Source organism: Corvus moneduloides, chromosome 3 (genome assembly GCF_009650955.1).
Source record: "Corvus moneduloides isolate bCorMon1 chromosome 3, bCorMon1.pri, whole genome shotgun sequence".
Taxonomy (NCBI): Eukaryota; Metazoa; Chordata; class Aves; order Passeriformes; family Corvidae; genus Corvus; species Corvus moneduloides.
Genome location: NC_045478.1, coordinates 92,934,450 through 92,961,142, shown reverse-complemented (window position 1 = coordinate 92,961,142; position 26,693 = coordinate 92,934,450). Strand labels below are relative to the sequence as shown.

Here is a 26,693-nt window from a genome sequence, read left to right as displayed (position 1 = left end):
TTGTGATAATTTGGACTAAAAATATATATGTTAGTGGGTTTGAAATGCTGTGGTAGATACTTAGCTAAGGCTAAGAATAGAACAGGCAATCCCAGACACTTTAAGCTTTGGGTTTTTGAAACTTCTGCCTGAGGCATTGTAAAATAATGGCTTTGCAATTCTTTCTACTTGGCTTCGAAGGTCTGAATCTCTAAGGGTTGTCATCTTTTCTATGCAGACATTCAGCACTGATAATCTCCTGTACAGACTTAATTCCAAAGAGTGGTACTTCAGACAAGTTGCAGATACTGCAAATACAGCATGATAGGCCATTCACTGACATTGGGGTAGTTCATTGAGACATTCAGCTTGCCTTTATGACTGATAGGAAACTATGGACTAGCTTGAAAAAAAGTCCACCTCCCAGAGACACAAAGAAATCTCATTACTTTTCCTTGTATTTCCCAATTTTTGAATTTTATTTGAATGAAAAACTAAATTCTGAAAAGTCAGTGCTATGTATTTAACTTTGGGATTTCAGTGAAAACTGATTATTTTTCTTTGCTGGATAGTGCAGTTCTTCATTTCCCGCTGTCATGCATTGTCCTCCAGGTTCCAAATTTGCTGCACTGTTTGGGATGCTAAACGTTTTCCTGAGCATGAAAAGAGCTCATATTTGAGGTGAAAATAGAAAGCAGAACCAGGTCATTATTTATTTTAATTATATGGCTGTCACAAAAAAGTGGGTTCACCTTTTTTTACAGCAAAAAGCAAGGCTTGCATCCGCTTAGGAGAATTCTGTGGAGTGGTGGGTGGGCAGGGCACCACTGCTGTAATGTGTCAGCCTGGCCAGCTTCTCTGTCTGTTCCTGGAGCATGCCTGAGGTCACAGAAGTGTTGTTTGGATTCCTCAGAATGGGGACCAAGGGCTGTGTTCCCTTTTCAGTGGGAAGTAACACTCCCACACACATTGTAGGCAGCACCAACCCCTCCTACCCCCGTGCCTTTATCTGTAGCTCCTGTTCTCCGGTTGAGTGGGATTCAGGTTGCTGGGTGACCCAGCTCTTCCTAGCAACCAGCATCACAGGTATGTGTGTGCTCGGGCCATGTTCTGCGGCAGGAGCTGTTGTGCGTGGCCGTGGGCAGAGCCTGTTTGTCCTCCTGCCACCGGTGACCAGCAGTCAGCCAGCTAAGCTGTTTGTGAATAGGCACCAGCACCACCCACAAGTACTCAGCGTGAACACCCAGGCAAGGATTTCGAGAAAAGCCAATTAGTTGTGACCTTTATCTGCACTGAAAGCATTCCCTGTGCAGTGAACTCTGCTGTGACCCAGGCCTAAAAGTCGATGTAAAGGACATACGGCCCAGCGTGACCTATGCAGAGCTGTCTCCGTGCCAGGCTGGGCACAGGGCTGCCCAAGCTGTGGGGATGCAACAAACAGGTGAAGCATAGTTCAGAGAAGGTTTCTTCTGGATCAGCGTGGTCGCTCCTTGGGGGTGGACAGCTCAGGGTGTCTCTAGGCATTTCTTCCCTCTCTTGCTATGTTCTTGGTTTTTGTGCCCATTATAACCTCCTTTCTGCCATGGGCTGGTCTGTTTGGACACAGACCTGGCATCCATATGTACCTAAGTCTATATGTCACACTGAATTGTTCAGTCCTTGTGGGGTAGGTGTTTTGAGGCTGGGGCGTCTTGGGAGCTGGCTGAGGCAGAGGGAGCAGATCTTACATGGTGAGTAGTTTGGTTTTTTTAAAAATTTTTTTAATCTGCTCTGTAATCAGTGCAGCACACCACGTGCTCAGCCAGGTGAACTTTTGCTGTTATCCCGTTGAGAAGCTCTAGCACAATGGGAATGCCATAACAGAGTACCCATGTGAAGAGCTCACATGATTAGTTCTCTAGTCCATCCTTGATGGCTTCATGAAGAGTGAAATACCGTGGATGCTTCTGGAAACTTCCTGTTGGATGTGTATGTGAGAAAGTATCTTGCTTAGTAAGTTTACACTGAAGCTGCCACATGGCTGCATGTGCAGTAATCCAAATCCTGGTTCTTTCTAGTTGTTCTGGGTTAGCACAGCGGAGTGTTATCTAAGGGTGGCAGGGGCTAAAAGCCCAAAGAAGATTCTGTGTGTGCTTTACAAAGCAGCTGGTGTGGACTAGCCCCTTGTTTCTTTGTTTCCAGCCCTCTCCTCCCCTGGCACACTTCTCCAAGCAGTTCATCATCCAGGCTCAGCCTGCTGCAGAGCCACTTCAGCTTGCCAAGGCCTGAGCCGTGGTGCTGAGAGCAGATCGATGCCCGTGCTCCACTGGCATGCACCCTTCAGATGAGTGTTGTGAGCGAGGAGATGTGGTGAAACTCAGGGAGGTATTCCTAAGGCATGGTAGACTGTGAGGCTATGGGTTACCTTCCTCAAACAGCACGACTGGGTTGGTCAGTCTTTGTACCCAGCAAACACACCTGAGAAAAGCCCTCTACAGCTTTGCCTGGATTCACCTGCCCATCCTAGTTCCAGCATCAGCCCATATGAGAAGACCTATTGAAACACTTTCTGAGGAGGAAAAACCAAAGTCTAGAGTTAGGTCTCCAGAGGAGGCTTTTATTAGTCATGTCTCCCATTTCATGGATAGGTTCACCTGAGGTTTGTTGCCTGACTTCGAGGTAGATGGTCCTTACCTGAATTTAGGTGTATGAAAGGATGGGAGATACCTGGTATTTGGGAGATGTCCAAATACCTTAATATTCATAAATGTCCCCAATGAGAATAGGCAGGCCTTGGTTTCTCATATTTCTAGGGACCAAACTATTGCTTGGTAGCTGATTAATTGGTTTGTCTTGGCTACAAACCTGGTTTTGAGCCAGGATTTCGAGGAGATCACACAATTCGAGTTGCTGATAGCACGAAGATCCTATCCCTTCACACCTATTTTATTCAGCAATCTGTCTCATTTTACTCCTTCCTAATGGGGTCACATTGTTTCCATGATGCATGATGGTTTTTATTTAACTGATATCCTTATTTCTTGGCATGACAGGCCACAATCTGCCAAGCTCTATATGGGCATAAGATGAGAATAAAATTTCCTGTGGTTGAATGGGGAATTTCCCATCTTGGGGAAAGGTGCCAGACAGGCAGCTAGGTTCTCCAGTTTGCTGAGAGTGTCTGGATGTAAGCTGGAAAAGTTGAAAATAATCCTTCCATATCCTGTCACCTAGTTATTACACACAAAGCCAAGTGGTTGTTCCAGACAGTTGTCTGCAGCCAGACTGTTGTGTGTGTTTCTTTTTTTTCTTTATAATTTTTTTCTTTACTCCTATGAGTTGGTTATTCCAAGGAAATAAAGTTCTATGGCCAAAGGCTAATTAAGAGGAGAGAACAGAGGTATTTGGTGTGAAGCATATAAACTGAAGTAATTTACAAGCTTGAAAAATCAGCAGATTCCATGTACATATTTTTGTTCTCAGAGAACCCTTTTTGTTCTGGCTTGGACAGAACCAATCACTTTTGGGAAACTGCTCAATGGTATTTTGCAGAGGGCTGCGGTGCAATGCAGCTTTTCCCATCTTGCCCCCAAACTGATATGTGGGCATGCTAGTTTAGTATTTGGTGCTTGGACACTGTCTCAGTAGCACTCTGTGGTGGGGTGAGTTGACCTGAAGGAACACTGTTAACACTTTGCTCTGTGAATCTCCCTTACATTGTGACATTGTAAGTAAATGCATGGTACTCTGTGTCCCTCTTCCATGAATCGGATTTAGGAGCATGCATCCTGTGTTAGACCTACAGTTTCCCCCAGTATCCCATCTCCTGCATTAGCAATCCAGTAGGCTTCTTTTACCTAAACCTGTTCATTTTACACCACCAAATCTGTGTAGGGTATTTGCATCCAGAACATCCTGTGGCAAGTATTTCACACCTTAACTACACACTGCCAAATGATCATCTGTTGTTTATTTAGAACCTACTTCATACTAATTTAATTTTGTGCCTTCTGTGTTGTATACTGGAGAAGAGAGTGATTATTCAAATTCTGTCTTTGTGCGCTCATCTCTAGCCCATCCCTCCATGTGTGGGACGATCTGACAACCCATTTGTCAGATTTTCCCAACTAGGAACCACTTGGAATCACACAAAGTTTACCAGGAAAGAATCTGGTGCAGTGAGAGCCATTGCAAGTTATAGCATGTCCCTGTCTCTTACTTCGAAGGTGCCTGACCAGATGGATCAAAGACCTGGTCTGAAAGGACTATCCTACTGGTTTGCTCTCTGATAAAACACAAGAAGCTTGGTGTAAATCCATAGAGATGAAACAGCTCTCATCTGCTTGCACTCAGAGGGGTTAATGTGAGATTTTGAGAGGAGGAGAAGCCTGAAATGTCTCATGTGCTCCAAATGTATTTTCCAGCCTGACTGTAAGGCATTGTTCCTTGTGTTTGCAAATGCGGCTAATGTAGTTCTTTATGGCTGAGCAGAGGTGAGTGTCGAGTGAGGTCTCCTAACACAAGCAGCTTCTCCTCTGCTAAGGAAGTATCTCAGGGCAAAGGCAGTTGCCCTCTGAGTCTTTTGAGTAGGGAATGGAAAAACTGTTACCAGATGTGTTGTTTATGCCAGCTGCTGTCAGCCGTGCTTCCCTGGTTGACAGGACTCATGGAATGCTGAGGAGTTGCTGTAAACTGCCAGAGAAGTTGGCCTGTGCAAAGAAACTTTTTCCCATCACAGCAATATGGTAACTGAGCTACGCTGGTGGGGGTAGGGTATGAGTCGGGAGGAGTGTCTTTAAATCCCTGTGGCCAAGGCAGGAATGGCTGGCACTGGTGTGAGCAGTCAGCTCCCATCCTCCCTCCCTGAGTAAATGCACTACAGATAAGATCAGCTATTATAGGTGCCCTTCCAGTTCTAGGTGCCCCTAGAACTCCCTATGTCTGAGAGGGTTGTCAGCCTGTGATAAATAGTTTTGCTTTTAATCTGACTATCTGGAGCTAAGGTTTAGCAGCAAATGGGCTGTAAGTTACAGATGAAGCTAAGTCACTGTATCTTAGTGCAGCATGGATGAGGCCCTGTAATGGTCTTTAATCCTTCAGGGTCCTTTTTGTCTTTCCAGATTGCTGTGCTTTGTGGTGTCAACACTGCTGAATAACACTGCTCCTGCTGGGTGTCAGCCAGGCTTCAAGGGCTCCAAGCTGAGAGCCGTCAGGGCAGTTGACCCCCTTTGGAAAGGGATCTCTTTGCAGCCCAACTGTTGCTGCTTCTTTCTGATGGATGCTTTCCAACGCTTTGCCACCTTTTTCTTTGTTAGTTCTCATCTGAGCTATGCTGTCTTCCCTCATAGGATGAGAAAGTGAACAGGTGAATGCCAGCCTCCATGAGAATCCTTGAAACTTGGGTAGGAATTAGCCATAATTCTCTTCATCGCATCAGCAAAGCTGTAAGTAGAGTAACAGAGCTGTTGAGAAACTCATAGTGTGGGTCCATGCAGGTGACTGCCACCTGAGGCCAGGCTGTGCTGGGTGTCTGTATGGAGCAGAAGCTGAGTGTGGGAGGAGGGTAGGAGATTTGTGGGACACTTACTGGGAAGTGGAACATCTGTGAGCTTTACCTGCAGGTAGAAGTGGAGTTGGAGTAGTGTATGGTTTCTGTCACTTGTAGGAAGAGCTATAAAACTTAACTAGCCTCTTAAGCTAACAACATAGGGATAGTTTGAGAATTTTGTGTAAGTTCCTGCTACCAGAGAGAGTGATATATATCACAGCATGGAGCTGCACTATTCCCCTGGCTCCCATACTGCAGAAGCAGTCTTACTTTGGAACACAGTAGTCTGGGAAGTCAAGAAGGAAATTGAAGGATTAAAGGCTCTATTTCTGTGGTAACACCTTTGTTACCAGACCCCATCCACCTGCTGAGTGAGTGCTGTAGTGATTTTGCTTTATCTGTATTTTTAACAAGTGAAATTTATAACCTTTGAAATCATGGCCCCAAACATGACTGCAGCTATGTTTAATCAGAGAGATTCTTGTTCTCATAGTGGCTTTGAGGATAAATAAACTGAATGGGGTTCTCTCAGATTTGGAGTATTTTGGGTGCTAAGGAACAGAGTCTGGGTGTTTTTTGCCTAGGAGGCCTTTTAAAGACTAATTTTTTAATTGATAGCATTCATGTTGTGTCTTTTGTTGTCACAGATGTGTGATGCCTGGTAGGAGGAGTGTGCATCCATATGGGTGCCTATACCATTGGTAGAACTGAGTCTGTTCTAGTTTGTTTGCAAGTACTTATTTCTATTTTGTGTGGAATTTAAAAGCATGGTCTTGGTTGCACTCTTGTAACAATATTTGCCCAGAGTTTCTAAGAATAGACCAGGGTGGATAGGAGTCTCAATTGTAGGCATCAGCTGCATTCACTTCCCCAGGACAGGGAACATGGGGTATCCAGTTTCTGGTGGCTGTGGACTCCACGTATTCAAGCACCATAGGCTCACTGCTGCTGTATACATACTTTTCTGGATTAATGGTGAAGCATCGGGACTTGCTTGGTTTCTTGGGGGTTTTTGTCTGGTTGGTTTTTATTTTGTAAACCTCCTGGTGTTTTTCTATCTTTAGTCTTCCCCTGCAAAATCATCTCAGCTTAGCCCTGGGAAGAGCAGGGGAAGATTTTGAGAAAGAGGTTTGCACGCTCTGTCTGCTGCAAAGAGAACTGATGTGGGGCAGATGAGAGAGTGCAGAGAGTCAGCTGTGCTCTTGTCTGCATAGAGTCCTCTGGTTTATTCCACTCACAGATGAGGATCCCCAAGTCTAGGGTAGTGTATCTGCTTTAGTTCTAGTCAGATTTGTCCACAGGGGTAAATTCTTCCCAGAAGCTGTAGACAGTATGGTCAAAACACACGTATGTATTTGTGAAAATGCAGGTGGATGAGGGAGACGATTTAAAACAGTAAGAGGACCAAGCATGTGCCTCCTCACACCCATGCACCACTCATATCCTCACTGTTCTGTGTAAGCCTTGTGCCTTCCTTTCAAGATCTAGGCAACCCAGTTTAAGCCCATGCTTCTGGAAATGCAGTTCGGTCATTGCTCCTCAGAGCAGAAGCTTGGTTTCCATGTTCTTTGGTTAATGACTGCTACCACCTGTACCCTGAGTGTTGCCAGTCACCATGTTTGGCAGTCTGAGAATGGTAAGCACTGAACAAAAATAATAACTGGACTATTAAAACGTTGCAGATTTGGCTACCTGGAGTGACTCTGCTTCCCTCAGATCTGTGAAACCACTGACAATTAAATACACTCTAGCTCCATTTAGAAGATGGCATTCCTACAATAGGAATTTTTCTGTCCTTGGCATGGAGCAGGCCTAGAAACAAGAGCCTCAGGGAGTGCTGTGTCCCACTGGCCCATCCCTGCTTTCATTGACTCAGCTGCTCTGTCAAGCAAGACCATGTTCAAGGGTTATGAACCCTGGGTTTGAACTGTAGCCATTTGCAAGGAAATGGGGAATAGAGTTGGAAGGCACACCTACTGTGAAAATTAAAAAGGAACATAATGTGGAAAAAATACTCTAGAAAAGCTTTTGCAAACCAGGATGATTCTGGCTGGGAGTTTAGCTGTTGAAGGACCCCAGCTGTAAATCCCAGATATAGCTTGGGTAGTCATGTCTCACATGTGCATGTTTGAAGATTGAACTGAACTTCAGCTTGGCAACTTTTCTTGAGGAGAGAACCAGCCTGTTGTACTAGCATAAATTCTCCCTGTAATACTGAGTATCTCTCAAAATTAAAGGAGATCTTGGGAAAGGAGTTGCATGTTAATTTGAAGGTCTGTTTGACTCATTCCTTCCTTCTTCCTCATGTTCCATGGCTCAAAACTGCCTTTCCATGTCTCATCATCTACCTTGTTTTCCAACTCTCTCTAATTCAGAGTTTCTTATAATTGGCAGGATGGCACCTCCCTCGTTCAAGATCAGGCAGTGTCCCATGGCAACTGCACCAGTTGTTGACCTGGAAAAATAACACTAGGGAAATTTAGTGAAATGTTTTTGCTAAAGCCAAGCAGTGGAAATTGAGAAGAGCCCTGTGCTGTAGGTTGTCCATGTCTGTAGCAGCTGCTCTGTAGGCAGTGTGGTGGGGGGGAGGTAAGTGAGCCCTAGTTTCATTTCTCCAGTCTGAAGTCTGAAGAAATGGAAATCAGTTCCCCATCGCAGAGATATCAGTAGTCATTGTTGAGGTCATCCATTGCTTTCTGGTTTTGTGCCAGGAACCAGTGTGTGAGACCAACTCAGCAAAGTCTCTTTCCAGGGCTCTTGGAGGGGATTTTACGTAGTCACAGAGATTCCGTGGAGTGGCTGGCCTGAAGTTAACAAGCCTGTGTCACAAATAGCCTTATATGTGCAGCACAGCCAGTATTGGCTTCTGCCAGGAAAACCACCTCCCTGGAGGTAACTCCCTCCTTCCCTCGCTCCCAGAGGGAGATTGGGAATGATGCCCTCCTGCCGGTGTGCGTTCTTCATTCAAGCTGGGAACAAGGGGTTGCCTGTGGTCAGTTGTATCTTTATATTATCTCTTCCTCATGAATACACCTCCACCACACCAAACCATGCTGTTGGTGTTTTAGGTTTTTAGGACAATGCAGCCTTTAAGTGAAGCCTGTTGGGAGAGTTTTATTCTACCTTAGAAGTGAGATTCCTTATCCTTTGTAAGCTCACAGATGATTCTTAATGTCATTACTTCTGATTGTATGATAGCAGGATAATTTCTCTTCTGGAAGCCAAACCAAGAGGAGCTCCACTTTAGCATAGTGGGACTTTTTTATTGTCTGATGCATTTCAGAGCTTTAGATTTTAAGGGCGATGTGACCCTTTAGGACCTGGGCAATTTCAACTGCAGTTAGTTATCATTACTCAGTAGACAAGTGTCAGTGTGATGAGAAAGACATATTTTTCTATCTCTAGTTTTTTCTTGTATCTGCTAGTTTGTCTTTCATGTTAAAACTGCCTCAAAGGTATAAGCTTTACGCTCAAGTTTTCCTTAAATACCATCTGGTTATTTTACACAAACCCATATTTCCTTACTAGAGATGGATGAAAAATGAAATGCATGGGGAGGTTAGTGCATGTTTCCGTCTGGCACGGGAGGAGTCCTTATCCTGACAGAAGGCGCATCAGGTGCCATAGCTGAAGAACCCAGGTGTAACACTGAGATCCTCATCAACACGAGGCTGCTTTCTGATGTGTTTCCTGAAGAAAGACTGAAGGGTGGATGGGGCACCTGTCCTTTGGTTTTTGGCTTCTTTTGTGCCATAGTTTGCAAACATTCACACATCTATGTGAATTGAAGATTTTATTTTATTCTTTTCAATTTTGCATGTTAAGGCACAGTGTGTGTTGGACACAGTCCTGGCAACCTTTCTAGTTGTTCCAGCTTGAGCAGGAGCTTGGACTACCGTGATACCAAGAGGTGTCTTTCAGTCTAAACAGTTCTGCAATTGATGCGCTGTGAATGAAGCCATGATCTGGTGGGACTTTTGACATGGAGTTTTTAAATTTTCTGCTATAGCCGTGCCATTTCTGAGGAAAATGGGGCTGTACTGCCTTGGACAAAAGTAAATCTGTGGCAAATATATGACAGGGACTGTGCAAGGGAGGCTGGAGGCCTGAAGGCAGTACTGCTGTGTTTAGTGAAATGTTTCTGAATGTTTAGGGGAAGGTTACTGTTAAAGCCTGGGAAGAATCAAGGGAGAGAATATATATCTCCAGCTAGTCAGAGCATTAGCCTTTGATTCCACAAATGTATAGTTTTTGGAAAGTTGTGTTATCCAGAGGGAGAATAGTTTTTTTGATCTTTCATTAATCTTTGCCTGTGTGGGGTGTCGTGGCAAGGAGTTTCAGGTATAAAATTTCAACTCTGCAAGATTAATGGTTAGCCTACTATGAATGATGGTTTTCTGTTAGGGAGCATGAAAGCTAGAGTCTCTTGTTTGAAAGAGATTTTTCTTGCAGGTGCTCTGAAGAAAGCCTCTAGCAAAGTGTTTAAGGCAACTCGCAAGGGAATTGGTCTTTGGTTGCCTGAGGGACTGTGGAGGGCTCAGTAGAGGAGAGTTACCCATATGAGACGAAGAGCTGTCAAAATTGCACTTGCACAGGGAAGAGTGAGTGTTTTGGAAGTCCAGGACTGGTAGGCACAAAGGCCTTCAAATGTCAATCATTGACTCAAATCCAACTCCTATCTTAAGCATCTCAAGCCAGTGACATTGTGCAGTAGCTGTTTGACCTGCATGTGCTAGATTTCATTGCCTCTTTTTTTGGAAGCAGTGCCATGCCATGTATTGACATTGTACAAAAACTGAAGCTGCTAGGTTTCCCACGCAGAGCTGCTAAACCTCACTGAAAACCCTGCCATGTCCAAATGAAAGGTTTTTATGTGGGAATGAGGGACAGACTAAGGTCAGTACCTCTCAAGTTAGAATGGGAGCCTTAGCTTTTGTAACAGAGACAGGACCTCTGTCTGTACAGCAGTTACACAATGGCACCTCAGTGTCAGCTGTCCCCTCTGTGAACTGCCATGGTACAAACAAGGTATTATACCTGCTCTGGGGACAACTAGAAGTCTCTGTGTTTGGCAGTGTTCCTCAGTGCCAGCTGCCTTTATTAAATGATGCATGTGTGTGAACACATACAAGAAAATTATAGTTGTAGTAGGAAAAACAACGTCCTGCATTTACTTCAGGAATATCTGCAGTGGGGATAAATCTGAAATCTGACTTGCCCAATTCATCATTTGACAGCTGAGAATGTAGTTTAAAGAATAGCAAGGAAGGAAAATATATTTTGATTTCTCAAAGGGCAGTGTAAATACAGAAGAGCAAAAGGTAGTTCTAAAAAAGGAGGGGAAAACAGGTGTCAACATGCTTTTGGGGGAACAAAACCCTCCAAACACAATCCTGGAGGATAATCACAAAATAGGTGTGTTGATTTAATAGCTGTCAAATTCAGTATCAATCAGAATTTCTCCACTGTTATTGTTTATCTGCATCAGCAGTGTGTCTTTCATAGACACCTAGTTAAGTGTAGCTACTCTTCTGTGTCTCTGGGTTGCTGAAACGCTACAAAGACATCTCCCCAGGGTGGTGGAGGTAAAAAAGGTTCAAATCAGTGTAATGGTTGCATGCTTGCCTCATCTTCCATAAAAGTCAAGCACAGCCCATGACACTTAAAATGGAAACACAGCATGTAACATTTTGAAATGTATTGCCACTGGATTCTGTTGTGAGCAAGTAGCTTGAGCCAGCTGAGAATGACAGCAGTGTTTGTTATTCTGAATAAAAAGGTGTAAGGAATAATGAAGTTCATCTTGCAGTGATCGTATTATTCCAGAACTGTTTCTTATAAAGGTTTCTTTTAAGTATTGCATCTTCCTTTGACTCATTTGGTTTTGGCTGTTGCCAGAGACACATACTAAGCTGTGTAGCTCAGAGGTTTGATCTAATAACTTCCAGGTAGGCTCTATGCAGCCAAACAAAAGTCACTTTAGGAACAAGATAGGTAGGGTTTCCTCTGTGTAGGAAACTCAGAAGCAGCGTGATCTATCTGACCTGTAAAAGCTTGGTTTCAGATCTCTCAACCCTCTCGATAGGCAGCTACCAGGTTTGTTCAATGTTAGGCTTGTTTTGAGTGAGTGGTTTGAAGTCCATTGGCTGACACAGAGCAAATGTTCCTGAAAAGTTTTGATATTGACAAAATATGTGAATTGTCATTACTCTTGGAGCATTTAAGGGTGCTCAGTGGTACTGTAAATTATCTCCTGGAGGGGACAGCATAACAGTATTGTCTGCATTTCTGTGAAATCATGTTTCTTTTATTTCTATTAAATACTTCAGGGTTGTCCTGTAGGAAAGCAAGGCGAGTCTGTTCTGTGGTGGCTTATGTGTGAACTTCAAGGGGGAAGTGTGGGTACATACACAGGATGGCTAAAGTTAACGTGCCACTTCCATTTGTGGGTGCCTTGCAAGATGATAGTGCTGCTGACAGGATGTGTCTTTATCTCGGCAGTGGAGATTTTGGAGATTCAGTTATCCACGTGATGTGGATGTGGTAGGCCATGATGGTTATAAGCTACATGTCTGGGAAGCGAAAGGCAGGATATGTTCATTGTGCTTGGGAAAGAGTTGGCAGTGCAGTATGGTGGAGACAGCAGTAGGCTGTGTGTTCTGTGTTGCTGAAAGTAAGAGGATACAGTGGGAGATTGGGGTTGGGAGATGAGGACGTGTATAGAGGGAGGTGCTATGGCTGGGTGTGTGTGGTTAGGTGGGGTGGATGCCTGCAGGATATGAGAGGGGGAGGGTGCGGGAAGTGGCTTGGGCAGCAGCAGGGCAATGTTCAGTGTTCTCAATGAAGCCTTTTCTTTCTCCTTGTCCCCTAGATCTCCTATCCCCCAAGTGATGAGGACAGCGATGACTCTGAGGGAGAGAACCAGGAACTTGCTCAGATCGACAGAGGTAAAGGGATGAAGATAGAAGGATCCCGGGATACTACGGCTGAAGTCAGTTTTTCTTTTCGCTTGTGCTCTTGCAAGTGCCTCCTCAGTCCCCAATGTACCACAATCAGACGCCTTAAGTCAGTCACCTTGAAGCATTTGGGACCTCACAAGGAGAGGCTGGTGTTATCAGATGCTGCAGTTGCATTTTTACCACCAGAAACAGACATTGTTAACCATGTGTTAAAGTCCCAGTGCTGCAGACATGGGGCAGAGATGGTCCACAAGTCTTCCAGCAGCAGAGCTGGGACTAGAATTTTATCTTCTATTCCATGCTTTTGCACTTGTGTCATCTTTATTCTAGGTTTCCTCATCCTTGCTATTTTGAGTTTTAACTTTCAGTTTCTTCATTCTGCTGGACTCATTATTTATCTCTCTCCCTTCCTCCTATAATGTTGGTATTGTGCAGCTCTATTCTTGCATCTAGTGAGAGTCTTTGACAGAGAAGATACAGGTGCTCTGCTGTTGTTTTTGGACTGATATTAAGTAGCTTAGAGCTGCAGGTGAAATCTGCATTAAATGCATCTCTTGAGTTATGCTAAGCTTGCCATTAGTGCATGCCCTGTGCCCAGGTTCAAGTGGATTCTTATGCCGAGGCAGCAGAAGTTCAATTCCTGACCCACAGGACATGTCCTGTCAGAATTCAAATCCCTGCTCCATATGCTTAGCATAGAAAGAGCTCAGCAGAAGAGATAAAGCATGCCTAGCTTGTGACTGAAGACAGTCTCTCTTGTGTGACAAGTCTCATAATAGAGGATTTTTATTTCCAGAAACCAGATCTCATTTATTTGAGCCGTAAAGGTGACGTTTAGAATAGCGTCACTTACTCACCTCTTCTGCCCTGAGAACTGGTCACTAGAAGTTAATGTTTTCAGCTAGAGGCAAGTGCCTTGCAACACGTTTGTAAGCTCATGTCTTCTCCACCTTGAGGAGGTGAGGTGGGTGACAGGTCCATGTTCTTTCTCTGGAACTAGACTTCCAGGTGATGGTTTGAAAGGGGATGATGACATCTAGCAGTCTGGTCTGACCAAAGGTCTGGAAACTTCCAAAGGGAAGCATTCAGCAGGGGGGTGTTTGATCTGGGGAAGAGAAGGTGGAGAAACAGCTCAGAAGTTTACTTGGGAGGAGATGAAAACAACAGGTCAGGAGAAAACAGGCCCATTTTATTAGGCTCCTCTGTCTCCTCCTCCCACTAGAGAGAAGACGGAATTGTGCCCTGACTCCTCTGGCCACCAACCAGCTCCAGAACCAGGAGAACCAATGCTGCAAGGTTCGGGCCCTCTTCCATGCCAGCCTTGACCGCCACAGCTCAGAAGAGGAGCTGGAGCGCATCAACCGAGAGTTTGCCACGGAGAAGCGGAAGTGGTCCCAGGTCAGCCGGCTGGCCTGCTGCAGCGACGGCAACAACACCTCCTCCAGCGACGAAGAAGTGAAGAACTTGTGCGCCATGTCCTTCCGGCCCGTGGCAGAGCAGGGTGATGGCCTCCACGCCAGCCCGAGCCCCGTGCCGTTCAGTGCCTCCCCTCCCAAGAGACTCCAGCCCCTGGTGCGGAGCCCAGCCTCCAGACCTTTAATCTTCACAAGTGTTGGGGCGGGCCTTGAGCAAGTCATGCCTTGTAAGAGACATCGACAAGGATATGGGGATAAGGTCAGCAGGCCCAGCCTTGACCTGGAAAAAATGCAGCAGGTAAGGCAGAACTTCACGTGAGGAAAGCAGCATCGCTTGAAAAAAGGTGTGGTAAGCAAAGACAGGAAAGGGTTATTGAGGCAAGGCTCACTTCTTGTGGTCATGTCTTCAGGGGCATACTTGCAGGGTTCTTCTGCTGTCTGTCTAGGATAGATTGGGGTAACTGTAGATACCCCTCTTGAGAGGTACAGGCACTGCTTCTTGAGTGGCTCCTGCTGCAGTTGGGCTGTTCTCTTGCTACCCCATGAGGAAGGCAGCACTTGTACTGTCCAGTTCATCGCGCGGCACAGGAACAAAATCACTGGCGTTTGCTTTCATCAGGTTACCACTGCTTCCATGATCTGACCTATATCACTTCCTCCAAAATTAATTCATCACTTAGGGATGTATAAAAAAAGCCTTTGGTGAAAGTGGTTGGAGACTTGATGATGATAGGTATTTCCACACTTGTTGACCTCCTTGGGCCCAGATCTCTTTATGCCTCGTAGGAGTTTTACAGGAATGTAAAACAGTGCTTTTTACCTTCTTAGCACTTTACAAACAGACTGTTTACAGTTTCCTCTAGATGCAGTTACTCTTGATTTTGCAGGACTTAGTTTGGCCTGGGACTGAGGTGTGGAAATGCTAGAAGTTTGCCTTGTCTCTCTCTGCATGGCCTGGGAAATGAGGCAGGCTGCCCTGTGCAGTTCCCATCTGGTGCCTCCCTTTCAAAAGGCCTTGCTGTAGAGTTAGTATTTCAGCTCTCTTCATTATTTGTTTTTCTATTTGCACTGGTGTAGTGTCAGTTTAAAAAGATATGTGCAGACATCTGCTGGCCCTGGTACACTGCAGTAAGTTAAAACCAATTATTTTCAGTTGTGAATTTCCTCTCATTAGGGAGGAATTTCACTGCCTCTGGTTGGTTGGACGTACTAGTTTTGACCTTGCTTGCAACACTCCTTTTAAGCCTACAAGATGGACCCATTAAAAGAAAAGACTATGTATTTATTTTCTAAGATGTCTAAAAGTGAGATTTCCATTTCCCTATTGCATTGCTGGTTTTTCTCAGTCCTGCTGGCAGCATACATCCCATGAATACATAATGCAGAGACTTGTGTTTTCAGTGCAGTTTTCCTCACCCCCTTTTCAACCTTCTAGCCAAGTTTCTGCTCACAGAACATTCAAAAGGCCCAGTCTTGCATTTCACATCACCCAAATCTTCTACTGATACTGACAGACTTTAATTAGTCTCACATCCTTATGAGAGGAGAAGAAAGCTAGTAAGCCTGTGCCCAGCCTTCTCTTTTTTTTCACAGTGCACATGAGTAAATGGGGAAATGTTTCTTTTGGCCCAGGTGATTTCTCTGATTTGGATCCCAGGCATAGCATCTGCCTGCTCTCCTTTAAGCTCCTTTCAGCACTGTTTTTAGGAGTGTATTGGTGAGGGTTAGGGGCTAATTTAAACAAGCTTTCCAAACTGTTGTTTTTTTCTCGGGAAACCTTGTGAGAATAATTGGCTTCCTTGTCCATTTGCTCTCTACACTTCTGGATTAATTGTGGCAAAGATTTTTGCAAAAGCACTTAAAATCTGGAGTGGAGGTGGCAGTGTGTTATTTAAAAAACATTTTTACTGTGGATGTCATTAACATTTCAGGTTGTGGAATCCATGTTATAAAGAAAGGTTAGTCAGCTGGTGGATTTAATTTGAAAGAAAATGTACTGAGGGCACAACATGACATGACACACACATGCAAAGTGAGATGCAGCCTGAATGTTGTATTTGGTAATTTGTATTATTTTTATAATTTTAATTGGTTAGCTTTCAGCCAGTAACATCTTGAAGCTTTATGATGAGTCTTTGCTTGCTACCTGTCCTTATTTCTCCTATGAAACTCATTCAAGACCTCCATTCCCCACTTATAAAATGGGACCGGGGTGTTTGTTTTCTGGTCTGTTTCCATTTTCCAACAAAAATGGCTCTTATTAACTGCCTGGGCAGTGTGTGGCATCATGTGTTTCTTAGTCAGGTAAACAATGCATATGAGGAATGTTAATATTAAACAGGCTAGTCTGAGGCTTCATCTGGGCTCCGAACACCAAGCTATTCTTGCTTTGTGATTCTTGCCCTTGCTGTCATGTGCTTGCCCATGAGAATGCAGCTGAAACATTTATCAGATAGACCTTTTTTTTTGAGTAGCAGATGTGGCTTTCGCTCTTATCCCAGAGCCTTACTTCCCATTCCTGCAGCTCTGTGCAGCTGACAGATGACAAAGAATATCAGGGAAGATGAATTTGTGCCTGAAGCAAATGTGTTATGAGATAAGAAGACACTTTGGGGGTGTGATGTGGTATGGGTAACTCAAGGGTGGATGAAGAGATGCCAAGTGCTTTGCATCAAATTCTGTTTATGCTGGATGGTGATGGAATATTGGTGCAGAGAGTTGTGGTGTCGAGTGGCTCTGTGTTGGGATATTTAAGCAGATTTTGCTTCCTCCAATGGGTCAGTGGCAAGTGGTGTCTAAATGTCTCCTTGTATTCCAGTAATTTGGTGCCTTTTGGTAAGAAAGAGGATCAAACTTGGGAGACAGGTGGGTTGGGGGCAATCAGAGTACTTTTAAGAAGTTAGAGAATTGCTGTCCTTTCTTGGCCCGTGAATAAATGGAAATCTCCATCATCCGTGCCTTTCAGTTCAACCTCCTGCAGCAGGGAAGGCTGTACCAGGAGTAGGTTTAAAAAGTCCTGTTTTGGTTAGATGCCAGGCTATGCCTTTCCAGCTTCACAGGGCACAGTAATTCAGCCCTTTTTTGTTTCAAATGTAAGTTTGGACTGTTGGCAGATGTATTTCCCACCCTGGCTGGTCAGCTGGCCACCCAGTGTCTCCCTGTTGAGGCAGAGCGAGGATATTTCAATGCACGCTTTTCTTCACTTCTCCAAAGGACTAGAAAATTAGCTCAGAAGGCTTCTATTCTTTCCCTTAATTGGGCAGAAATACCCTGGCTTGTGCAGACACTCGCACTGCTGAAGTGAATGCCCTCTCCCAGCACCTCTTAATCACGGTCCCTGGACAGACATGTCCTTGCATGCAGGCCCTGCTGCCAACCACTTGCTATTTAATGAAGCCTGCTGCCACCCTGCATGGCTGCTGCCACTTTAGCATATCTGGCTTTTTTGGCAATGCTGAGAGAACAAGGTCTAGGAGAGCAGGGACATCCTTTGGTTCAAGGTGAAGGTGTCAGGTTCACCTGAGGTATAAGGAAGTCCAGGGTGCCACAAAGACTTCTCGGAGCTGCTGAGCTCATTACCAGTGGACTAATTGGTCTTGGCATGTTGTGTAAACAGAGAGGAAGTAAAGGATCCTCCTGTGCTGTTCACTGGGACTGCCAGGAGCACCTCTGAAATCTACTTACGGAAGCTTGGAAAGTCAGACTGTAGCATTTGCAGGGAGAGAGATCTCTTGGAGGAGAGCAGCTTTGGGGTGGTACAACAAGCAGTCCAAATTCTTTGTGTGGGTAGGTGGCTGATATGGAAAACATAATCTAAAAGTATGAGGCAGAGAATATGGGTACATGGGTATATTCCCAGTTACGCTGCAAAGTCACTAGATAGGTTTCACCATTTGCTCAGAGCTTTCTGCCATGGTTTGCCTGCTTGTATGAATAGACAGAATCAGAAATTAATGGAATACTTTGACTTGGAAAGGACGCACAAGTCCAACTCCTGGCCCTGCACAGGACAGCCCCAAGAATCACACCATGTGCCTGAGAGCATTGTCCAAATGCTTTTGAACTTTGGCAGGCTTGGTGCTGTGACCACTAGCCTGGGAAGCCTGTCCCAGTGCCCAACCACCCTCTGGATGAAGAACTCTTTCTTATATCCAACCCAAACCTCCCCTGACACAACTTCAGGCCATTCCTTCAGTTCCTGTCAGTGGTCACCACAGAGAAGAGAGCAGTGCCTGCCCCTCTGCTTCCCCTCATAAGGAAGTTCTAGACTGTGATGAGGACTCCTTTCACTCTCCTCTTCCTCTCCTCTTTTTCAGACTAAACAAGCCAAGTGATCGCAGCTGCTCCTTATTTGGCTCCCTCTACAGAGTATCAATACTATTTTCTTTTGGAGTCTTAGTGCATTCTTTGAAATGCATTGAGATGCTAGGATGAAAAAGGCCATCAGAGAAGAGAAAATGCATCCCATGCTAACACATGGATTGTTTGTTGCAGGCTCTGCACCCGCTTTGGTGGGGGAGTAGTTTCAGTGCAAGACAGATGAGTGGAACTTCATCTTGACTTGACACTGGAATGGCCTGGATATAGTGCCTGATGAGAGTCCTGATCTGGGCTTAGCTGTGTAATATCAAGACCTCCTTCCTTCTGCTGTATTGTTGAATACTGGTATTTTGGTTGGACTGGGCACTGGTGGGGTGATCAGCACCAAAAACTTCCTTTGAGTCAATACTGGTTGCACAGAGGCCACAGAACAGCAATTGCCACACGTGACCAAGGACCCAGTGTGTGACCCTGGGTGCACTGGGGTCTGGGCTTTGGGCTGCTAATGGCTCCAGGGTGAGATTTCCATATCCTTAGCACAGCTGGGTTTTGCCCTTGCCTGTCTCTCCAGGACTTGACAAATAGCTTCCAGATAGCTTCCACGTGTGAGCTCATGAGTCCTTTTCACCTCTTGGCCTCCCATTTGAATCCAGGCCTTTTCAGTTCCTGGGAATTGTTACCATCTGTTTGCCCATCTGAGCTTCTCTCTGTGGCAAGAGGGTGCCGGAAAATCTACTGCTGGTGCTGGTGGTAGTTTCATCACAGACTCTGCCCTGGGCCTCACTCTCCAGAGTGCCTGAGTGGAGTTCAGGGGCCTGTGCTGAGGAAATGGCTTACACCATTTCTTAAGGGGCCCAGTACCAGAACTTGTCAATCAGGTGTGGGAAGTTGGGCCATAGCAGTTCTTTGTCCCTGGGCTTGTTGAAGCAACATAGTAAAGAAAGTGTTGCAGAAACTGATTGCATCAGTACAGAATGAGAAATTCTGCTTTTAGTAACCTCCTGCAATTTCACTTTAATTTTTCACCCCCAGAAATATGCTACAGCAGCTGTTCTTCCAGCACAGAAGTGCCTGTCTGTCTCAACCCTGACAGTGTTTGGCACTGAAGTGGCCAGCAAACAAATGCTATGTGTGGCTGCTGCAAGGCAGTCCTAGCATGAGGAAGTTCAGGCCTGAACATGATTGAGATTGTCTGGTCTGCTTGCCTACAAGGATGTAGTTCCCTGGCAGGAGGCTCTGGGAGTCTAGACCTAAGCCTGTACCATATGAGTGGGAGATGGGGCATGCTAGAGGTGTCTTGTTATTTGCATCTTTGGAGGAGCTGAGATGTTCTCCTGTGGTTTGATCTCTGTTTTAAAGACTCTGGCTCAAGGCCAGCCAGCTGATGTCCAGTTTGCTGACATCAGACATTGGTAGTCTGACAGTGGTGGAGAGAAGGAGGGTGGGGAGAAAGCGTGCTGTCTGGGAGGTGGAGAGAGACTCAATAGGGGGGGAAGGCATGAGGAACTCCACCCAGCCCCAAGGAAGTGATTATGACTGCCAGGCAGTATACCTCTGTCTCTGTGTCTCAGAAGTGTTCCCTGGATGGTTATCTAATTCATGCAAAAACATTAGGAAGTGTCTGTGTGCAGCTGCAGCTGGATGAATCGGAATGTAAGAGAGCAGTAACCCACGTAGGACTTGTCCTAGCTGCTTCCTAGAAAGCATAATGATTTCCTCTTCTTTCCTGAAGGAGGCAAGTAAGTTGACTATGTCTTCTTTTCACTGATGGTAAAGTTCATCTTGCTGCCAGCTTGTAAATGCCAAAGGCAAGGCAGGCAGGATAATCTAGTCCTGTTCCTAAACTCTCAGCATCAATCAGTATTCCAGACATTAGAGCATTCTCACAGAGTGGTTGAGGTTGCAAAGGCCCTCTGGAAGTTATACAGCCATTACGTCAACAGCTTCTCCATGAGGATCTGTGTTCTCTGTACATTGTTGAAATACAGAATTAATTTTAGTGCAAGTCCCCTCCAGTTCTGCCGTGCCCTATGGCATCTCTTGTGTTCTGTGTACTGTGTTCAACTTTCAGGTGTGCTAGCAGACTTTCATTCTGAGCACACACCTCTCTTTGCACCTCTTCTCCTGTTGCGTGAGCCCTGGTACAGAATGTGTTGTCCATTCCTAGAGCCAAGTGCTTCTGTTCTTCTCCCTTGATGTTTTCCCTCCTTGTTTTGTCTCTGCATTTTTGTTCTGGTTTTGTAACATATGCAAAGGGGCAGCAGTTCAAGGGGGAGATGGACAAATGAGCTTCTGTCTGGAAATACTTGCCAGTCTTTTTCCTGGAGTATGTGGCTGTGTAATTTTGCTGCCTTTTCCTGGAAGCTTGCATGTTTGCGAATGTATCCATTTTGGACTACCAAGGGAGGGTGAGCCGGTAGCTAGAATATCTGCTGAGACATCTGAAATGGGGTTCCTTGAGGTGCTGCTGCAAATCATGAAAGAGAGCAGGGATTAGGTTGGTCAGGGTCATTTGGAGAACACCAGAGAGCTTGGTTGAGCAAAAGGAAGATGAGGGGAGGAAGTTTGATGTGGCTGAAGTTTGACAGAGTACATGTTGAAGGCAGCAGAGATCTGTGGAATAGGAAGGTTAGGAATGGTGGAGACAGAGCTAGAGAGAGTATTTCTGTTGTATTAAGATTCCCAGAGGGACAATAATAGCACCTGGCACCAGTGGCAGAAAATTATAAGCCTGAGGTTAAAGCCAAGGGCTTATCATTTAGATTGGCAGGCTTGCTGACTACCTTCCCAACCCTGCTGTCTTTCTCTTTTTTCCTCAAAGCTCTAAAGCCTGGTAAGAAGGTATTAAACTAGAGCTGAGTCTTTGGCTGCAGACCAAAGAGAGGAGATCAAATGGGCATATGGGCACCACTGGCATGTGGCCTGGGGATGTGACTCAGGGAGCAGTCCTGAGCGATGCTGTGTAGGACTTAACTCTTGATCTGACTCTGAGGGTTAGGTAGGCCTGGGAGGAGCAAATTGGGAGGGAGTTAAAGCACTTCCACCTGAAAGTGTCTGACAGAAACTCTGCATGTGAATGGACAAGGTTGGGATTTTGACCTCTAACATTTTGCTCTCAGAGCACCACACAGAATGATGCCTACTGAACTAATAGAAGGAAAAGCCCAGTCTCCCATATCTACTGGCAGTGTTTAATGGTGGGCTGCCAGCTGGCCACAGAAAACATCATTCAGCAAAACTGAGAGATCCTAACTGCAGCAACAACACAACTGGTTAAAACGTGATTGGATGTGGGGTGAGCGGCAGTCACAGAGTGGGTGCTGGGTTTGATCCCCAAGGGTGGCCATCCTGCAATATATGCGTGTTCTATCTCTTGTGTGTTGACTTCTGCAGGTCCTTTTCCAATAGGGTTTTCTGAAGGATATTTTCTTTCTTGTTTTGACACAGTACAGTGCAGGAGGATAATGCTGGCATGCTGTTTTCCAGTCCCTGAGTTCAGCCCAAGTAATCTCAAGGGCCTGACAGATTAAGAAGTTTTGCTGCAACCTGTGTATATTTTTCAAAAACACCAGCTTGGAGATGCTGCTTGGAAGGGAAGGTCAGGACCTTCTCTACAGTGCTCTCCTCTTCTGCAATAGGGCTGGATTGTCCTCACCTCGGTGACACAGCCTTGGTGTGTCTGGACTAGAGGGGTGCCTGGGTTGGGTCCCAGTGTGGCTGTTGAATTGGCCAGATACCTCTCCCTGCCCACTCCTCCCGTAGCATGTGGCTCACTGTGATACAAATATCTCATCCTTGCCTGGGGAGAGAAGGAGTCTGCAGGCGGCTTCACCATATGCTGTCACTGCCCAAGTTGTATTTGGTCTGTGGATGAATGGATCGCTCTTCAGGCATAATAAGTTGCATCTTTTGCTTGTGGTAGCAACTTCTGAAAAGGAGAGAGCCTTACAGTTTAGTTCTTTGGAGGACCGGTGAAGTGGCTTGAGGAAACTGGAGAGGGTGAATGGCTGTTTAGAACCAGTGTGGTTATTCCTCATATAGTCCGGAGGGCATCTGATGGTGGTAGCAGTTTTCTGCTTGCTTTTCTGACTGTGTTATATAGGTTAAGAAACTGAAGTAAGCAGTAGAGATAGATTAGGGGTTTGTTTTTTCCTCTTTGTTCCTACTTTGCCACCACTAAGCATTGAATTCCCTTAGAATTCAGCAGCCACAAGATAACGGGCTGCTATTGCTTAGAGTTCAAGTTAGAGACTTGTTCAAAGCACTATACAGAAGAGATGGTAGGAGGGAATGGAAAACAAGAGCTTGTTTTTCCTTAGCTTTTCCCTGGCATTGCTTAGTGCTGTATCTGTGAAGCAGGACACCTTCCTTGCCCAGCATGGCTTGGCACTGGCATCTGAGAGGTGACATGGGTGTACTTTGCACCCTGCAGCCTCCCATGAGGCACTGCCTGGGAGTGAGAAGGAAGGAGGGAGGAGGTAGTGTGAGTTTGGTAACAGCAGGAACAGGACAGCCGTGTGATGGTGCTGATTAACTATTAATGCCGGGTGTTTGTGCTCCAGTTTGTCACCACAGACGGAGAGCAAGCAGCTTGTCCAGGGCATGTCTGAGTCTTGAAAATGCAGCAGCCATTACTGCTCAATAGGCAGAAGCTGGCTGAGCTTTTAAGGCCCGTGACTAGAGTAAACACTCCAGGAAATGCTGTTTTTGAGACAAGCTTTGGAGTGGTAGAATAGCCAGCCTGGCTGTCAACAACACAGCTGTCCTTGGCATGGACTGGGGTTTAGCTCTGATTTTCTGCCTTAGCTCTGAATAGCCTCTCCATTGTTGGCTCACATGAGAACCGCACTGCTGGGCTCTGCTTGTGCTTTCTTTCAGCCTGTTGATGTCAATGAGAGTTTTGGGCATTGGTCCACAGCTCATCTCACAGGAGGAGGCACTCAATAGAGGCATCTACTTCTCATGTAGATGGAGACTTGAGTTAAACCAGAGCAGATTCACATGTAAAACTCCCTGCCCTTCTCCAGAGCTGTGAGCCCAGATATGCTTCTTGTTGAGCTGCAATTTGTTTTGAAGAAATGATGACCAATAAGGGAGAGACCAACCCTCCCTCTTCAAGCCAAAAAACCATGTAACAACATTTTTTCTAAATTAAAGGTTTCAAAAACATAAGTGTCCTGGTACCACAGGTAAATTGAAAAAAAAAAAAAAAGCACAAATGAAGACACTTAAGAGAAACTCTATGAAACTTGCTGATTTTCCTCATTGTAGATAATCTTTTTGGTTTCCTGCTGGACTTTGACTGCTTCTGCAAAGCAGTTTTCATAGGAATGAATTTGCAAAACTGAACTTGGTCTAGAATGTTGGAAACTTAATGTAAATGAAGTCTGTGGTCAAGTCTATACTAGGATAAATTGTATTTTTAATTCAAAAACACGCTTGTGCTTTAAAATTCCGGCATATCCTTGCCAGCTGTAAGTTCACCTTCACGTGTTTGTTTATAAAAAAAAAGGTTAATAGCTGTGCAAAGGATAAAACCCTAAAATGCTTTGCAAGTTACTTTGCAATTTTATTGTAAGCATGCTCCTTTTGACAGCATAAACAAAATAAAAATTTGTCTACTTGTAGAGGCTTTAGAAACTCCCTATCTTTCCAATCATTTCAGAGGCTCATCAAACAGTCCTATAGGCTCTGCCATGATGGTATGTGGGCATATTATAATTAAGAAACAAGGAACAGTTTTTAAAAAATCATTTTCCAAATTGCAAATCTAGTGGATCTGTGTAGTTCCTAGTATGGGTAGAAATATCTTTAAAATAGAGCTCGTCAGATGCCTGATTTTTCTGTAAACCTGTTCCTTGCTATGTTTCAAGTGATGTGGTTTGCAGCTGGGGGAACCTCCATAGGTCAGGGAATGCCCTGAGTTTGTTCAGGAAAGTTTGTCACTGGTACTGTTTGCTGTATGTGCAGGAAAGACAGACAAACCTCACACAAGAACATGGTGTACCTGCCTGGATGATAAGACCGTATATTGAGCATACTTTAAAGTAAGTCTTAATCTAAGATGCAGTGCTTTGTTCAGATCTCTGGTGGAAATAGGACAGTGAATTAATGGTATGTTTGTTTTCATTGTAGTACTGAATTTGGTGTGCTATCCAATCAAGCTCTTAACTAATTTTTAACTTAATATAATTTCTTGTCATCCTCTGAATAACACAACCAACCCTATTAGTTTCTAATTATTGTTAGTGGAAAGAGTGCAATTATGAGCACTGGAAGTGGTGCTCTTGGAAAATATTTTCTAAGATTTATAGTACAACTATTTTAGTATTCTTGTATCTTTTCTTTCATAATACACCAATGTTCTATTCAAGGCTGACTGCTACAAGAAATGCGAAAGGTATTTTTGCTGTGCTAGTTCATCCCGTTTGCATTTTGCAGACTCTTACTATGGGCAGTTATGCTAAACAGCCTATGGACTCTCTCTAGAGCTGAGTGAAACGGTAAACCACAAGAGGCTGAAAAAAAATCAGATTGCTGCCTCATGATGGGGCTGCTGGTAGGGTTAGAGGTAGAAAGCAGCTGTAACTACTGCTGCCAACTGTGAGACTTGTCGCTCAGTCTGCTGTATAAAACTCTGTACTGAGTTGAGGCACTGTTTCATTTGCTTTCCAAATGCAAGTGTCCAAATAATTCAAACACCCTCAAAACTATTCATATAATGAATAAACTTGCTCTTGTTATCAACCTTTATCTGCACAGGAGATCCTAATGAACTTGGCCTTGGGACATTCTGGTCTATTTTTAATGAGTTAATCTGAGCTTTTGCCCTTCTGCAGTGTAGTGAGTAAAGGAGAACTCTTGGTCTTAGGGCATGACCATTTTCTAAGTGTGAGATGGGCCAAAATCCTGAGCTGAAAGAAGGAAACACTGAAATGATTTGTGCATTAAAATTGATGCCTGTGTTATGAACACTGGTGTTATACAGGCTCTGATACGGATCTTGCAAGCTATTGAGTTGATGGTGTATTTCCAACTGTTTGGAAAGTGGATCTTGATGCAGACAGTGGAGTGGCATGCTTGAGGGCAGCAGTTCTCCAACAAGTACTTCATGCACAGCTCTGAGGGTTGCTGTACCCTGCTAACCTGTTCAGAAGGGCAATGATCTGCTTCTGGTTTTGATGGTACCTCACTGCCCTCACACGGGAATTTTAAAAAGTTGGCAGGAGTAATGTGTATCCTGTGCTGGTACCTATGGACAAGTAGAGATACTGAAGCTCACTAAGCTCATTGAAGTGTCCAGGGAAAAGCCCTGATTGCTGAATTGGTTGTATTCTTGCGCTGGGGATGGTTCCCTGGACCAGCTCTACGCCATCTCAAGCCTTGTGCAGCTGTGAGGATGTGAATGAAGGGATGCAAAATGGTATTAGAATCTGCAAGTGCTGATCAGCAGTGCTGAAGGGAACTGTATGCCTACTTCAGAGGAAGGACAGCACGCCAGGCAGGAGATACTGGCTCCTCTGAAGTATTTGCAAGCTGTTCACATGGGTACAGGCCTAGGCCAGCCCTTTCAAAGTTGGTAGGTTGAACCCCATCCCAAGTTCTGAGTTTAAACACTCAAGCACCACCTGAGCAAGGCCCTGTGGGCTATACAGGGTTGTGCTGTGAGGCACGTGTGGGCAGGCACTGCTGCATATGGGCATGGGAGAGCATTCTCCAAGCGCAGTCATTAGTTATGTTCTACATAAATGGATTAGCTCCCTGGAGTAAGAGGCCTTTATCCTATTAGCTGACTAGCTGCTTCAGCATGTTCCCTTGTCACTGAAGCGTAAGCAGTGTTCACTAGGGAAGAGGAGCAGGGAGACAAGTAGGTGATTGGGTGGGGAATGTGGGAACAGTTGGCTTACATCATCATTTCTCTCTGTGGTGATTAGTGTTGTTATACTCCCATTTCATGGATGTCTATTTGTAGGCAAAAAATGGTATCTTGGGTTTGTGTCCTGGGTTGCAGTGTATTCTATTACCATCCCCATCAGCTGTTGAAACCAGGTGGGGCAGTGTTTCCTTGCCTCCTCCCCCCAGACTATCTTGCTGTTAATGGCCCATCATTGTCCTGCCGCATGACTCACAGATAACTCCCTCCGAACTATCTTCTGTTAATGAGCCTAATCAACACTTGGCCTCATGACTCATCACCCCATTGTGAGATGCTCCACCCAGAGGGAGGAACCAAGCATCCCAGCGTGGATATAAGCTGAGGCTGAACACCAGAGACTGGGGCTTCCCACTGGATTTCCAGAGGACAGGAGCTACACAGCCACCACTGGACTTCCAGAGGAAGAGCAGACTGTTTCACTACAGGATCACTGCTTCAGAGGACTGCAGCCACCATTCTACCAGACTGCTACCACCACCCTGCCTAACAGGGTGTCAGGTTGTACCTTGACTCTGTCAGTTTGATAGTGTTTTCTTTTACCTTTTTTTTTTTCTCCT

The 26,693-nt window shown here is 45.1% G+C and overlaps 1 protein-coding gene across 5 annotated transcripts in view; it reads left to right on the top strand.

The window, feature by feature from the left end:
* Nucleotides 1-26,693, top strand: part of LOC116441162 — a 66,875-nt gene that overhangs the window by 6,805 nt on the left and 33,377 nt on the right. For all 5 annotated transcript variants that reach the window (XM_032102791.1, XM_032102790.1, XM_032102793.1 and 2 more), the window contains 2 exons: nt 12,378-12,453; nt 13,688-14,178. In XM_032102791.1, the coding sequence (XP_031958682.1) occupies nt 12,378-12,453; nt 13,688-14,178 (567 nt within the window). The remainder of the gene's footprint in view (nt 1-12,377; nt 12,454-13,687; nt 14,179-26,693) is intronic.